This window comes from Antechinus flavipes, chromosome 3 (assembly GCF_016432865.1).
Source record: "Antechinus flavipes isolate AdamAnt ecotype Samford, QLD, Australia chromosome 3, AdamAnt_v2, whole genome shotgun sequence".
In the NCBI taxonomy this organism is placed as follows: domain Eukaryota; kingdom Metazoa; phylum Chordata; class Mammalia; order Dasyuromorphia; family Dasyuridae; genus Antechinus; species Antechinus flavipes.
In genome coordinates, this window is record NC_067400.1 from 609,967,246 (window position 1) to 609,983,676 (window position 16,431).

Consider the following 16,431-nt stretch of genomic DNA (forward strand, 5'->3'; position numbering starts at 1 on the left):
ATTGCATCATCCATCTGACATTTTACCAAAGGACAAAGGAGAAACATTTAAAAGAAGAAAACTACTCCATGTGTAGGCTTAATTTATTATATTTTAAAGTCTGTTACATTAATGGGAAAACAAGGGAAAAACAAAGCATTCAGTTAGTTTGGGATAGCCCGTGCAACAATCAGTAGGTGAACGGTACATCCACTGACTAGGATATGACCTCAGGACTCCCTTTGGAGCCCTACCCAGCATGATCTTGGGAGTTAGAAGCATCCCAGGGCCATCCCCACTGGACCACAGAGAGGAACTAATATTAAAAAGGGGTAGCAGAGTACAAGAGAAACCAGAACCCCTTGGAGGGTGGGACAGGGCATTTCACTGAAAATAGAGCCCTTTCCCATTGCCCCCACCCTGGGGCACGCGAACAAAGTGGCTTTAGATTCTGAGGAGTTTGCTCCACCAATAGACCCTTCCAATGACTCTAGTAAATATATGCTCTTTGAGGACAAGGCCACATCCACTTTTCATCTCGTACCCCTAGTGTCCGGCACGTGACAGATACTTAACATTGGTTGACTTGAATAGAATTTGTCCACCTCGCTTGGCACAGAGGTGGCTTTGGGCTGTGGTTTGGAGCTCAGGTCAAGTACAGACCCACTGACAGAATCTGTCTGTCGCCTAAGAACCAGCCGACCAGGCAGCAACCCAGAGAAGAACTGGTTTTTTTTTTTAATTTAAAAATAAAGTATTTTCTGCTCAAACATGGATCCCTCCTAGCCCTCGCCTTGGATGTTCCTCACCTTGGAGAAAGATCTGATGCAATTCTTACATCCTTGTGTGTTAGGGACCTCCTGGAGACCCCTTCTCAGAGGCAGGGAGGAAATCTGCATTAAGAAAAGGCTCTGCCACATGGCAAAAAAATGAACGGATGGAGACCTAATTAGGGGGAAATCTCATGTTGGAGGGAATCCTTTAGGATTAGGAGGGAGCAAATTTGAGAGGGCAGAGATCAGGCCAGTTTCTCTCACCTGCCTACATTCTATATCCACGGCCACCCCTGCTCGGCTTCCCTGACCAAGACTTGAGTCACGATCCCCATCCAACCCCACCATCTTCTAGGGAAACCGGGCCCAGGAAAATAGAGGCAAGGTCTCAGCTAATACCTTCCCACCTCCTCAACTCTTCATTTTGGCAGGTCATCAACAACATGTGTGTTAGTACAAGAGAGAAGAACGTGAGCCTACGGCCCACAGCCGAGCCATCAGCACCTCAGGCTTTGGACCCAAGTCCTCACGGACCACCCGATTGGACCCAAGCTGACTGCTGACCTGCTGCATGTAGGCACCCTGCAAGGGATGGGAAAGGACTGATGGGGCTCAGAGGGACCGACTAGCCACAGAGATTCCGTCTTCTCTCCCCAATCTCCTTAGCCCAGTGCTTTCCCCTCTGGGCTGTTTCTGATGGAAAGGCTCAGCTCTCCTGTTATTTGGGAGTAAGGGCATCTTGGGATATGGCTAAGTGGGTCGATACTCAGGAGCCGGTGTGACTGAAAAGAAAGACAGAAGATGTTGTCAGTTCCACGTCAGAATGTGTTCTCACTGAGAAAGCCGAGCCTTTCCAGGATGATTGAGAAGTGGACAGTGACTCTGTGAACCAGGATTCCCAAATCCATTTTTCAAAGTTGCATTTTATATACATCAAGACCCTGCAGATGCTCAGCCAGCAGAAAAGAGCCGTCTAATCCATAAAATGGAAGCTCTCCTATCTACCCCAGGGCCTTCTGTAGAGCCAAGTCCCGGCTCTCTCCCTTGAGCCAGACCCCTCTCTCTTGCTGAACCTTAGCCATCCTACAAGTTTCACTTTCTCCATCAAGCCTGTGCTCCCCCAAGGCCCCCTGAATTCCCTCTGTCCAATCTCCTCAAACCCTGACTCTCTTTGAGGTCCCCCTTCCAAACTCAAGGCTTGCGCTATCTACTGCGGCCGTCCCCTTCCCCACTCACCAGGGTGCATGCGGACCGTCTGGCAACTGCGAGGCCCCGTGTGATTCTGGTAGATGGGCGTCACACACACGTGGTTGGTGGTGCCGGCGGCCAGGTCCGTGAGGATGACGCTATGGGTCTGTGGCGAGACGCTGAGAAGGGACGGGGGCCCCACCTGCCGTCGGCACCGTACCCGGTAACCCTGGACGTCGCCCTCTGCTGAGTCCCATGAGGCCCTCACGGTGCTAGGGCCCAGGCTCTGGAAGTAGAGGCGCCCAATCTTGGAGGCCACTGGCCCCAGGGCAGAGAGGGGGCTGAGGTCAGCAGAGTCCTAAGGGATGGAGAGTCTGGCATAGAAGGGACAGGGACACCGAGGATGTCCCATAAAGGGAGAAAGGACTCTAGAGACCATCACAGGCAAACCGAGGCACAGTGAGATTATGACTGGTCCAGAGTCACATGCTACAAGTGAGGAAGGCTTGAAGGCAGGTCTTACCCACAGGGAGATAACACCTCTTCCTTAAGCACTCATCATGTGTAAAAAACTGTACTGGAAGGACAAAACTGGCTGAAACATAGCCCCAGAGATCCCATTCCCATCCCAATAATCATTCCCAATTTCCTAAGACATACGGATTCCCGGAGGCAGAAGGGACCAGTATGAGGAATCCACTCTACATTGACAGGTTCTGCTCAAATACCCCTGGGATAGGGAGCTCAATTCCTGCTACAATTCCTTCTAACTTATCCATAACCCACGCCCCAGATTGGACCACATTGATGATGCACAGTCTTTGGGCTGAGATCAGGTGAATGGGGAAAGGGGGAGGAAGAGCCTGGGATTAGGACTTTCTACCCAAGAAATTTCAGGAAAGAACAGCAAGAAGGAAGAACCACTAGAGCCAAGGGCTGTAGTGGGATGTTGGAATCAAATCTCTCCCTGAGCACATTATCTGTCCACTTGGCAGTTTCCTAAACTGTGGGCTAGTGAAACAAGATGGCGGCCTAAGGGGACTCTGTAGGGTGAGTCCATCTTATTTTCTGGTTTTCCTATTCTCTAATCCCCTCTTTTTCTTTCTTTCTTCTTCTTTTAAATAATATTTTATTCCCCCCTCCAACCAATTACATATGAAGACAATTTTTAGCTTTCATTTTAAATGTATTTGAGTTCCAAATTTTCCCCTTCCTTTCCTCCCACTTCTCTGAGATGGTAAACCATCTCGTCTTTGTCAAAAGGAGCTGGCCTCCTGTCCCAGCATCTTAATAGCCTAAGAATTTCCCCTCTTGGCTAAGAGAATCGATTAGTTTTCTTTGATTCTCAGATTCGGAGGCATTAAAACTGAATAGCTCCTCCTCCCGTCCCGGGCAGGAATGTGTGTCCCCGCACAGAAACAGTCCAAGTAATAATAAAATGATTATAAATAATAATAAAAGCTCTGCTGCTTTTGGCTCCTCAGACTTCATCCCAGCTGCCTTCTCATACTGGAACATTCCATCACTTCTGGAGCCCCCTTTTCCCATTGGTTCATTCCGAGCTGGGGTTCTGTTTTGGGAAGGGGCCCCCACCAGTCACCCTTTTCTCGCCAGCTAGTTCTGACTTGGCCTCCATGCCTCAGGTTGGGGCTATCCTGCTCCCTTCCACCTCACCTTTCTGCTCCCTCTCGTGTTTTGTGACCTTCCCCTCACTCTACCATTAGAATGCAGGCTTCTAGAGGACCAAAACGTCTATCTTTTCCCAGATATTTGTATCCCCTACACTCAGCAGAGTGCTTGGCACATAGGAAGCCCTCAGGAAATGGTTGTTGCCTTAGCCTTTCCCCATTTTGCAGATAGGGAAATTGAGGCCCAGAGGGGTTAAGCGATTTGTCTGGCAAGACATACCAAATATTTGAATTTGGATTTGAAACCACATCACACTGGCCTTCAAGTCTGGGGTCCTCCCCACTATCCTATGCTGCCTTTTTCCAAAGATTAAGCATAACCTCACACAGCCAGGGTGGGAGATGGGCAGGTATGAACCTTGGCCTTCTGGTCCCCAAAGCCAACCTTTTCTCCATTGTTGAACCTAAAAGAGGCACTGAATGGCTGTTGGTGGAATAAGTGGTGCCCCTCCCTGCCAGGGCAGACTGAGGATGGCCCTGCCTGGTGGATCTGCTCTGAACCCCCAGACCCTTGTTCACCTTGGCCCCCGGGAGGATGCCGCCCGATCCATCCCCCGCTAGTCCCTCCTCACCTTCTCGCGTACAAGCCTTAGCCGACAGAGCTTTCTCTCGGCCAGAGCGATAGATGGCAGCCACGGTGACCAGGTAGGTGGTGTTGGGAGACAGGTTGTCCAGCGTGGTGCTGTTCTCGGTGGCGGGCACCTCGAGGAGTCGGGCTTCACCCCCAGGCAGGGGTCCGTACAGGACCTCGTACCGGAGCACGCTCGCAGGAGTCGGGGCCCAGCTCACGTGAAAGCTCTGAGGCTTTGAGTGGGAGATGAGGATCCGGGATGGGCTGATCTCTTCTGTAGGGCATGAGTGTACATGTGTGAGGAAGCCTGAAACCCCAGATTCTCCCCTTCCCAACCTAGGATTCCCTTCCTGTCCTCCCTTCATTCTATCTGCGGGAAGGATTCCTTTTCCTGATCCCAATTCAGCTCGGTGCATCTCCACATTCCCCCTCTTCCTTGGATGGAGGCATTCTCTCTGCCTTACCAAACCTTTCCTCCTCCCTACATCCTTGGGGCTGGGGACGGGGAAGAGATCTGCTTCTATGGCTCTTTTTCTTCTCCCTCCCTCCGTTATCCCCAAGAGTCTCACCTTCCAGGGTAGTGACTTGAATAGTCTGTGGGGCCAGGTAGTGTAGGTTGGACTCCGGCACCAAGACCACCTTGTAGGTGGTACTGGGTTTCAGGCCATCCCAGAACCAGCTGGTCTCATTCCCAAGCAAGTGGCGGCTCTGCTTGGCGCCAGGGTCAGCGCTGGGGGCCACCTCCAACAGGTAGTAGCCAGAGTCACCAGACAGCAGGGGTGGCCATACCAGGCGGAAGCTATGAGATGTCACCTCGGCAGCATGAAGTTCTTGGGGCCGCATTGCCTCTGGCCATAGTGAGAAGAAAGGGAGAGAGAGAGAGAGAGAGAGAGAGAGAGAGAGAGAGAGAGATGGAGGGTAAAGCAACACCACCTCCCAGAAGCCTTCCCAGATGAGCAAGTTTCTCTTTCTGGCCACAGCCACTTCCTCCTCCCTAGCCCTCTCATTTCCTCTGCTTTAATCCCCAGGTTCTTCCCGCCCCCATTAGGGGTTCAGTAACTAAGGACTCTTTCTCCTTTTTATCTATCCCATGATGACCCTGGCAGGGAAGGACCAACAAAGTGGATTTGGTTCATTCAGATTTGCTCCAGCAGCCACGGAAGGAGTTAATACAGTATGGGAGAGGCCTGTGAGCTTTCATTTTCAGTTTTTCGTGGCTCGGTGGCAGCTTCTCTCCCAGCATCCCCTTGAGGAGGACCCTCTGTCTAGTTCACTCAATAAGAGCTTAGAGATCCTTCCTCCTGGCAAGCCCCCTGCCCTGGGGTCTGAGGACATAAGACTGTAGCCAAATCCTCCCCTTCCTGAGGGCTGCTTTTTCACCTGTATACCATATCCTATACCACAGCCAGCCATCCTCTGCCCCCGCTACGCCTGGAGCTGGGAGGGACCTCAGCAGCTGACTACTTCAATTCTTCCACTTTGCAGAAGAGGAAGCTGACCCCCAAGAGGTTAACTGCCAGGCCCCAAATCACAAAGTAAGAAGCACCAGAACAGAGAAGATCCCGGGACGCCACCGTACCATGTTGCCTCCCCAGTGAGCCAAGCTACACTGGACCTGGGACTCGCCCCAGCTCCGCCCCGGCAACTGTCTGGTTGGTCCTCCAGAATCTCGGTCTGAGGACCTTGGGTCCTCTCCCTGAGCATGGGCAGAGGTTCCAGGCAGGACTAGGTCACATGGAGTTGGGATCCTTCCCCTAGGGACCGAGACACTCGGGTTCCCAGCTCCCCAGGCTCTGTCCAGATGCCAGGCAGAGGGCCTTGGGTTTTAGCATGCGGGCAGTGGGGAACTAAGGAAGGTTTCGGGCAGAAAACTGACAAACCCGGAGTTTGTATATTAGGTATATTAGGAAAAGGTGATGCAATAGTTCACGGCTAGACGGAGCCCGGGCCATAGCCCCCTGCTGCCAGCCCTGCAGACTGACTTTTGCCACCAGAGCCGAGAGCCAGCCCTGAAAGAACAGGAGGAACCCCGCCCTCCTGCTTCTTCTGGCCCGCTCGCTGCCTTGGGATCCTCCCCGGGATGGAGCAGCCCACTCCGGCACTCCAGGCTCCAGCACATGACCCACCTCCCTTCCTTGGCGCTTGGAGGCCAATGATTAACCCAGAGAGAGGACACAAGAATCCCGATTTCTGGCAGGTTCCCGCAGCCCCAGCTGGCCCGGGCTGGGGCTGGCTCCAGGAAGAATGCCAGGGCCCCAGCCCACCTGCTGGGCAGCCCCCCTCCCCAGCCCCGGCCCTTCCCTCTGGGGGAAGGGAGGGGAGACGGTACAGACTGCAGCTCCTTAGCGTTTCCCATTACTGCCCTCCTGATCTATTGCATCAGCCCTACCCAGTCCTCAAAATCGCCTCACAAGAATAATCTTCAGCAATGGATAGAGCACCAGCCCTGAAGTCAGGAGGGCCTGAGTTCAAATCTGCCCTCAGACACTTAACACTTCCTGGCTGTGTGACCCTGGGAAAGTCACTTAACCCCAACTGCCTCAGGGGGAAAAAAAGAAAAATAACCTTCCTCATTGTCAGATTCAGAGCATGGCAATTCCCTCCCCCTTAATCTTCCGTAGCTCTCCCCTGCCATACAATCAAACCCAAGGCCCTCCATCTGGCAGGCAAGGTCTCCCCACGAGGTCCTCGATGCCTTTTCTACTTCCCTATCCAGAGTCCCTATGGCCAATAGTCAATTTCAGCCAGCTGGCATTATTAGGATCCAGCCCAGCCTCCCGCCCTTCCTGAATCCTGACTTTTCCTTCCCTTCTTTCCTAACCCTTCAAGGTCCAATTCAGTGCTGTCCACCTCTTCCACGAAGTCCGCCCTGCCCACGACTCCCTCCTGGGAGCTTAGAGACGAATCATAAATGAGTCTCCTATCTTCAGACTACCTAAGCCCCCGAAGTCTGCCATGTGTCCTGTCCCCCCTGCCCCATCCCCAAGTCAGGAAAGTGCAGCATTAGGGCCGCTTGCCCATCTCTCAAATGAGGGCCCTTTCACTCCGGGAATGACGAATGGAGCAGCCTATAGCTTTAAACTTTTGGGGTCTCCTCCTGCTCTAATGCTGGACCCCTGTGCCAGAAGCCTGATTCTCAAAGGTCAAAACGTTTGTAAAGCGCTTGCAGATCTTTAAGCGTTATCATAAAAGGAATCTCCCTTCAAGGCTACATGGAGTCACACTCCCTCAGAGCTCAACAATCTTCGATGGCTCCCTCTTGCCTGCTGAGTGAAATTCCAACCCCCGAGGACCCCTTCTAAGGCACCAGCTTTCCAGCATTATGGGATATCACTCCCTTCCTGCTCGCTAGGTCTCGGGCCAGCTGGCTCAGCTACCTTGGGCCGCCAACGCGGTTCTTTTGCAGCACCCTCCGGTCCCTAAGCCCAGAATGCCCTCCCTTTCCCTCTCTCCCTGCTACGGTTCCTCTAAAGCCCAACTCAAATGGTACCTCCTTTAGGAAGCCCTCCCTGATTCCCATCAGGAACAACCTTCCTCTGAGGGCCCCTCATCCTGGGCTCATCCTGAGAGGGATGTCTCAGCTCGTCTCTGAAGCCGCTCCACCTGGGGAGCCCTCGGAGGAGGAGAGAGACCATTGGCTTCTCAAACTTCCTGTTCTCCTGCAAACACACACACACACACACACTCACACACACACATACACACAGAGACATCACACATCTATCTCCCCAGCGCCCCCAGCACTGTGTTCCACTCACACTTCAAAGACTTGGGATTTCCTGACTGGGGCACTCCCTTTCCCAACACGTGATGCAGGGCGCATCCCTCACCGTGAGGTGAAAGGGCTTCTGGAATTGCTCTGATCTGCAGATTTATCAGCCAGCTGCTGATTTGCCACTGAGGAGCCTCTGGGCGTTTCTCCCCAGCGCCCACCACCTTCTACACACTATCCCGGACACCGGCGGGACAGAAGCAAAGGGGAAAAGGACAAATGCCCTCAGAGGCCTTATATTCTACCAGGGAGCGGCAAACACCAAACACAAATTACAGGGGGAGGGACACCACCAATGTGTGTGTGGGGGGGGGGGTCAGGAAAAGTCTCATGTGGGGAAAAGGGTCTATGAGCTAAGACATGAAGGAAATCAAGGCTTCTAAGATGCAGAGGTGAGGAGCGAAGGCATCCCAGGCATGAGGGACAGCCCGAGGAAAGGCACGGAAGGGGAAGATGACAGATGGCATGTCATCGGGGAGAAAAACCAAGATCAGTTTGGTTGGACTGTTATTGTTGTTTTTCCTTTGTTCTCAAAGAGGAGCATATATCGGGGAGTAAGGCCATGACTTGGACTGAAGTGACGGAGGGCTGTGCAAGGTCACCAGCCTCACTTTCTCCTCCTCTGCAGGAGTCTAGTGACCTGACATAGATCAGGACGACCGGAGACAGTGGGAGACCTTGATCTTTTTAAGTTAAGATGTTTTCCCAGGCCTCAGTTTGACTGAGGCAACACCCATTCGGTGATTTAAGGCTAGGCGAGAACTGAGGCAAAGAATGACTTTTTTTTTTTTTAATTACTCCCCCCCCCAAAAAAAAAAATGTGATCAATGTAGGAGGGAAAAATCCTCAGAGTTTCTGATCAAAACAGAAACAATTGGACAGTAGAGTATTTGAAGGGGATGTATAATATATATATATATATGTGCCAGGTAGTGAAGGGCCTTAAATGCCCAGCAGAGAAACAGGGAGTCACTAAAGCTTCTCCTGCTGGGGAGCGACGTGATCAAGTCTGAGATTTAGGAATAACACTTTGGTGGCTGGGTAGAGAAGGATGAGAGAAAGGAGAGACAGAGAGACGACCAAGTCACTGCCATAACAGGTTAAAGGTGAACTAGGGAGATAATAGAGTCAAGAGTAGAAAGAAGTGGGGGAGGGGAAGGGAGATCCAAATAACACCTGATTTACTCCAGGAGATGAAGGAGAGGGAAGAGCGAAGGACGACAGGACCCAGGCCATCAGCTTCCCCCCACACCTAACCAGCTCTGGGCTTATGCTTGTTACCCCCTCAGCGTCAAAGGACGCCCTAGTGAGACATGAGAAGGCACAATGGGTAATCGCTTCCTAATTGGTCCCTCATCCATCTGCCAAAGTAACCTTCAGAAAGCACGGTCACCATATTATCCTTCTGCTCTAAAAACTGAACTTTCACATCCTCCACTGTCCGATTCAACCTACTTTTGCCGGCTTATTCCATATCACTCCCTTCCATGTCAACATTTTCCCGGTCAAACTTGCCTATTAGCCGCTTCTCCAGCCCCATATTCCATCTCCCACTTCCACACCTTTGCCTGGCTGCTTCCTCTGTCTGGGATTCATTCCTTCCCTCACCCCTGCTTCTTAGAATTTTAACTTCCCTTATCCTAGTTTGGTGGACACAAATTATTAAAATCTGTTCCCGATTTCCCACTTTCCTCTTGGAACAGAGGAATGACCGTGGGAAGAATGCTGAATTTAGAATCGAAGGAACAGTATTCGTTTCAATTGGTTGAGCCTCAGTTGACTCAACTGTAAAATGGAGGAATCAACCCACAAAACTCCCAGTCTGTAATCCTGTAACTGATTTCAAATTATTTTGTAGCTATTTAGTCAAATACATACTAAGTATCCCACTGTGCCCTCTGTAAAGGATTGCTCATTTTGGGCTTCTAGCTCTGGCACCTTGAAAGCTAGGTGGCGCCATATATAGAAAAAGGGCTCCGAGGTCAGAAGGACCTGAGTTCAAACCCAGCCTCAGACATTTCCCAGCTGTGTGACCCCAGGCAAGTCACTTAACCCTGATTGCCTCAATAATAAATTAAATAAATAAATAGAAATAAAAATTTTTAAAAAGAGAAAGTAGTGGGGGCACTTGCAACTATTTGGATGAAAAAAGGAAAGCCATTTCCCCTAGCCCCTCCAGGAAATTCTGCCCTCGGACCCTCACGCTTTCTGCCCACAGCGGGGGGTCCCAGAGACTAAGCCTACCAAGGATGGAGCCCCGCAGCTCAGGGACGATAATTTGCAAATCATCCACGTCCACAAAGCGCAGGTGCTTCTCGGGGGGCTGGGAGGCGGCAGCAGAGAGGTCCAGGAAGTTGCCTCGGCCAGTGCTGACGATGAAGACGGTCACCCCCATGTCCTTGAGCGCCTGCATGGGGGCCTGCGCCTCGTCGCTCGAGCCGCCGTCGGTCACCCACACCAGCACCTTGCGCACGCCGGGCCGAGCGCCCGCCTTGCCGGTGAGCAGCTGCTCTTTGGCCAGATCCAGGGCCAGCCCGGTGTTGGTATCCCCCATCAGCTGTTTGGCGGCCCGGACGGCCTCCTGGGCGGCAGCTCCTGAGCGGTGCTGGTCAAAGGGGAACTCGACCGTGGGCTTACTGCCCACAAGTACCATGCTGGTTTGCACAGCCTCTGAGCCCAAGGGCAGTGACTGCACTAACTGCCCCACAAACTCCTTCACCCGAGAGAATTCGTAGTAGGAGACGCTGGCTGAGCTGTCCAGCAAGAAGAGGAGGTCACCCTGGGCAGCCGGAGAGTGTGTGGCAGGGCCTGGCGGAGAAAGGGACACAGAGAAGAGAGAGGTCAGCGGTGGATCAACAATTCTCATTGCTAGCACATATAGGGGATTTTTAAGGTTGGCCAAGCTCTGCTCTCATCTGGTCTTCATAACAGCTTTGAGAAGTAGGGTTGGGAGGGAGACAAAGAGAGAGGAAAGAAGGCAGGAGAGAGAGGGAAAGAGGGAGAGAGGTAAGGGAGAGAGAGAGGGAGAGAAGGGAAGAAGAGGAGAGAGAAGAAGGAAAAGAGGAAAGAGAGAAGGAAAGGAGAGAGGAGGAGAGGAAGGGAAGGAGAGGAGAGGGAAAGGAAGGGAGGGAGGAGGAGGGAGAGAAAGGAGGAGAGGAATGAAGAGAGGGGAGGAGGAAAGAGAGAAGGAGGGAGAGAGAAAGGAAGGAGGAGAGGGGGAAAGAAAAGGCAGACAGAGGAGAGAGATAAAGGAAAGAAAGGGAGGGAAGAAAAGACAGAATGGAGAGGAAAGGAGGGGAAAGGGGGAAGAGGAAAAGAGGAAGTAGAGGAAGAGAGAAGGAATAGAAGGAAAGGGTAGAGATGAAGGGAATGGGAAAGAGAAGGGGAAAGAGAGAAGTGGGGAGAGGAGCTGGGAGAGGAAAAAGGGAACAGGAGAAAGAGGAAATTGTGGGGGGATATAGGGGAAAGGGAACATTTGAGAAAGAAAGGTGAAATGGAATGGGAGAGAAGAGAAAGAAAAAGAGAGAAGAGCAGAGTGGGGGAGGAAAGGGTAGGAGAGAGAGGAGCAAAGAAAGGAAGGAAGGAAGGAAGGAAAGAAGGAAGGAAGAAAGGAAGGAAGGAAGGAAGAAAGAAAGAAAGGAAGGAAGGAAGGAAGGAAGGAAGGAAGAAAGGAAGGAAGGAAGGAAGGAAGAAAAGGAAGAAAAGAAGAGAAGGAAGGAGAGAAAGCTGAAGAAACAGTATGTCAAAGTAGGTAGGAGAAGGAGAGAGTGGAGTCCTCCCAGGTGACTGCCTGCTGAGATCTCTCTGGGGCTACAGGACCCAAGTGTCCCTGGGTAACTCCATTCTGGTGTTGTCTGTGTCCCTCAAGAAGCCTGTGGGCTGGCACACACTGGAAGCGGCCCCTGATTTGGGGACAAAAAGGTTTGGCTGAGATGATCATGTGCCCTTCTGGACCGTCTCACCGATACCACGTACTTTAGTCAAGTCCCCGCTTTTCTGCCCCCCCCCCCCTCCAGTCTATCTCTTCTTCAAAGCCAAGGGATGCTTGGATGGTCACTTTTAAAGACCTCCCAGCTGACAGGTTGATACCTGGGGTTCTTTCTGAGGTCTGCAGCCACAGGACACAGGCCCGTGCTTGGCCAGCTGTCCATAGCGCAAACCTGGGGGGAGCCTGAAGAGCCCCTTCCTCCTACCCTGTTCCACTGGCCCCCGGCCTTCCTACTTCAAGGCAAGGGAGACTTGGAAGGACTTCAAAGAAGTCACGTCCTGCCCACTCTGCCCCGCTCCCTCCCAGGGCAGCCCCGTGGCCAGGGAAAGCTGTGATTTCTAAAGGGGCCCTTAGCTGGGGCTGGGACAGGGTCGGTCTTTCACCTCTCCGCTGGGGCATCCCCCTCTCCGCTCCTTTTCTTTCCCCTAAGAAAAGCTGCATTGAAGTAACTCCCGGCTCCCAGGGCCCAGAGGACAATTACTCTTTCTCCTAAAACTAGCCTAGGCTGAGCCTCGAATGCCAGGCAGGCACCGGCAAGAAGGAAACTCCCCACAGGCCCGATCACAGAAAACCAACTTGACCCAAGCCAGCCACGCAAAATGGTGCTGGGGAAGCTTTGAAGGACCAGCCCAGAGGGGCTAATATCGGAGGGAGATTTAGACACTCCTAGGGGAGAGAAGGTCTAGACAGGCTCAGATATGATCTCCTGAAACCTAATACCTCCCAACAGGCCAAATGGGGGAGAGAACCCCAAATTGAGAAGAGAGAATATTGGCAAATTCTGGACCACTACGCTATCCTATTCTTGGATGTGACTCCTCCAAAGTGCATTTGTTTTCTTCCAAATTTACATTTAACTAGAAGGCTGGATTTGTTTCAGGCTGACTGTGTGATCTTAGTCTGAGCAGACTGGCTCTGATTTCAGCCTGAGATCTGTTTCTCACTGGCTACACAGGGGGAGGGGTCAGCCTGTGGTTCTCCAGGTGTCTGGAGTCTGGAAGATTTCAGTTCACATCCAGCCTCAGCCTCTTACTAGCTGTGTGACCCTGGGCAAGTCACTTCACCCTGTTTGCCTCAGTTTCCTCATCTGTAAAATGAGCTGGAGAGGGAAATGGATCTTTGCCAAGAAAATTCCAAATGGGGAACGAACATGACTGAAATGATTAAACAAGAACAAATAAGGAAAGCCTGCAATAACAAGCAATCTAGCAGACACTATAAGCAGACAATAATCAAACTGGAAAAGGAAGACCTGCTACTTGCTCCCCGAATGATCTTTGAGCAAATCGCATCTCTCTGGACCTCAGTTTCCCTATCTGTAAAATGACAGATTTGTAGCAAATGGCCCAAAAGGTCCCTTCCAGCTTTAAATCAGATATCCACACATCTAGGATCTTTCTGACAGACTCCATTAGTGGGTATGTGCCTATTTCCCAAACGGGAAAAACGAGGTAAGGGCTGTTTTCCTTTAGGTCCCTTAGGCTGTTTCGCCTTCCCAGAGCTCCCAGCTGCACTTCTCCAGGACAAGTATAGTATAGACACAACTTAGCTATTCACCGGGGCCTTGGGCACCTGGGTGCAGGTGGTTAGGGGTGTGGGAGGGGGCCCCTCCAGACAGCTTTTTCCTGAGCCCCTCCCAAACTTCTCCCCTGCCCTGAGGGCCTCTCAGCACAAAGGGGATGGGGTGGGGGGTGGGGGGGAACCAGACTCAGATAATGAAAGTGCTCCAGAACAAAAGAAAGAAACAAAGGCCCCCATCCAGAGTCCCAAATAGACAAAGTTGCAACCCAGACAGGTCAGGGAGGGAGGAGTAAGGGAGCCAGAGGGAGTTTCCAAGCTAGAGAGGAAGAAAGCTCCACTTTCTCTGGAGGAGCTGACAGGACACCCCCGGTTCGGGTCGGAGGAGGGAAGAGCCCGAGCCAGGCTGCGGAACTCCGTTGGTTTGTGATTTCCCGTGCTTGTCTTTCCTGCGCCCAAAGGCATCAGGGAGAGAGGACCCGGAGGGAGGTGCAGCCCACAGCTGGCTGGAGCCAAGAAACTACATCTGGAAACGGCTCTCGGGATGGGGGACAGCGTCTGACCTTTCAGTCCGGACGCGGAGGGAGGCCTTTCCGGGGACCGAGGGCAGGGAGACCCAGGTGAATGGGCCGATGGTGATGTTTCAATGCGCCCCAATCCAATGTTTTTTAGCCCTGGGGAGGGGGGCGGGAAGTGACCCCGCTTTAGCCGGAGAGTGCTGAATGAGGGGCTTTCCCGCGCGGGTCCGCAGCCCCGATCTCCCATCTGCCCCCTCTCGGAAGGGTGCCCACCCCAAGGCTATTCCGCCAGCCCGCTGCGCTCCCCTTCTCCCTCCCCCCACCCTCCGCACTCCCGGGCGCACACGCTCACCTGGCTCAGGTATGCTCTGCCCCAAAGCCAGCTGCAGGCAGAGGAGGCCTAGGGCCGCCCAGACAATCATAGCGGCCGCCGCCGCGCGAGGTCTCTACCCCGAATCTCCGCCGACGCGGGACTTGAGCCGGCGACCAGAGGGGCGGGGGCAGCGCATAGTAGGGCCCCTCGGCCCTTCTCCTGCCCTCCACGCGCTAGCGCCGGGGCTGCTGGCGCTGCCGCTGCAGTTGCAGCTGGGCTGGGTCCCGGGCAGCCGACTCCTTCGTCCTCCTCCTTCTCCTCCTCCTCCTCCTCCTTCTCCTCCTCGCCTCACTCCTCTCCTTTCCCCTCCTCGCTCCCGCCGCCTTCTCGCCTCCCCAGCCCAGACTCCCAGCCTAGAGGTGGGGGTGGGAGGTGGAGGGGGAAGGGGGCGGGGCGGCAGCCACTTTAGGAGACCAAGCTCAGGACCCGCCCCTCTTCCCTCCCTCTCCTATCCCGCCCGCCCCGCCTGGCCGTCCTTCTCCTGCCCACGAGCCGACAGAAGGACGCGCAGACGCTGACACGTCCCCTCGGGACCCTCAGCCGAGCTTGCACACTACCTCTCTCCGAAGTGTGAATGCGGTTTGGGAGGCCCAGCCGCCTCCCCCACCTCAGGAGGCTCCTCATGGACCCCGGGCCCCCTTTGGCTCTGAGAGACTTTGGGCCAGCCAAAAACGGGAGCTCGGAGCGGGAAACGACCTGGAAAGGCTAGCTACAGGCTCGGCCACCGGACCACGTGCTCCTCTCCTCCCGCGGGGCTGCTGAAATCCTGAGCCCGTTCTCGGCTGGGCTCCCGGCCCGGCCCTGCAGCTGTCCGCAGAGTGAAGACGGGCCATGCTAAGGCTAGATGTCCCTTCCACCCATGCCCCCATTCATCCATCCATCCATCTATTCAACCATGCCCCTATCCATCCACTCATCCATCCATCCACCCATCCACCCATCCCTCCATCCATACCCCGACACATCCATCCACCCATCCATCCATCCACCCACCCATCTGATCCTGGCCCTAGGCATGCTTTCCACTGTCCTGCTCCAGGAATTTGGAGCTGGAGATCCCCAAGACAGAAGGGGAGGTCTGAGCAGGGTCCTGGAGGGATTCTGGAAGCCCTTACAAAGCAAAGGGACAAGGGGACCTGGAGGATTTGGAGCAGCATAGGAGTCTGTAAATAGTTTATTTCATCCTTTGTGTTTTTTTAAAATTTATTTTAATATCACCTTCATTTCCCAATTCCCTTCCCTCTCCAGTCATTCCTTGTTTAAAAAAAAAAAAAAAAAACATTTAAAGAAGGGAAAAAGAATCAGCAGCACTAGCGAACACATCAACTAAATCCAATAGTATATGCAATATTTCAGACCAGTAGTCCCCCACCACTGTAAAAAAGGGCAGGAGATGCATGTTTCTAATAGGATTGGGAAGGTAGGCGGTTCTATTATTATCTTATTTTACAGATGAAGAAGATGAGGCTCAGCTACAAGATTGGTTTCCAATTAGACCCAGGTCTCCCAACTTCTAGTCCAACCTGCTTGCCACTTCATCAAGTTGCTACTTGTGGTGCTTTCCTATCCAGTATTTCAGCATGTTTCAAGTTTGTTTCAGGTTTTTTTCTGGGTGTGGGGGACAGAGATCACTTTTTAAATAAACACTTAAACAATGCTTCTTGATTAATTGATGGGGTTTAATTGCCCCAAATTTACAGAGGAATCATCTCCCCTGGCTGCCCTGTGACAAAGTGAATAGAGAACAGGGTCTAGAGTCAGGAAGACTTAAATTCAAACCCAGACTCAGACACTTCCTAGCTGTGTGATTCTCAGCAAGACACATAATTCTGTCTGCCTCAGTTCCTCTTCTGTAACATGAGCTGGAGAAGGAAATAGCAAACCACTCCAGTATCTCTGCCAAGAAAATCCAAATAGAGTCATGAACTTAAAAAAACTTTAAAAACTTCCTCTAAAGTCCTGCTTTGGTGTCTCTTCCCGGAGACAAGATGAGCCTAGCACATGGGGCATAGGCGCCTAGCACATAGTAGGTGCTCGATAAATGTTTGTTGATTGATTGAAAG

At 52.6% G+C, this 16,431-nt stretch overlaps 1 protein-coding gene across 1 annotated transcript; it reads right to left on the reverse strand.

Annotated features, from left to right (window-relative positions):
- Positions 1–65: 65 nt before the first annotated feature.
- Positions 66–14,637, reverse strand: VWA1 (von Willebrand factor A domain containing 1). Its single transcript, XM_051988821.1, has 6 exons — positions 14,348–14,637; positions 10,216–10,779; positions 4,769–5,047; positions 4,201–4,473; positions 1,989–2,258; positions 66–1,534 (listed from the first exon to the last, which is right to left on the reverse strand). The coding sequence occupies exons 1-6, from the start codon at positions 14,415–14,417 to the stop codon at positions 1,503–1,505; spliced, it is 1,488 nt and encodes a 495-aa protein (XP_051844781.1). The 5' UTR covers positions 14,418–14,637; the 3' UTR covers positions 66–1,502.
- Between the last annotated feature and the right edge of the window lie 1,794 nt (positions 14,638–16,431).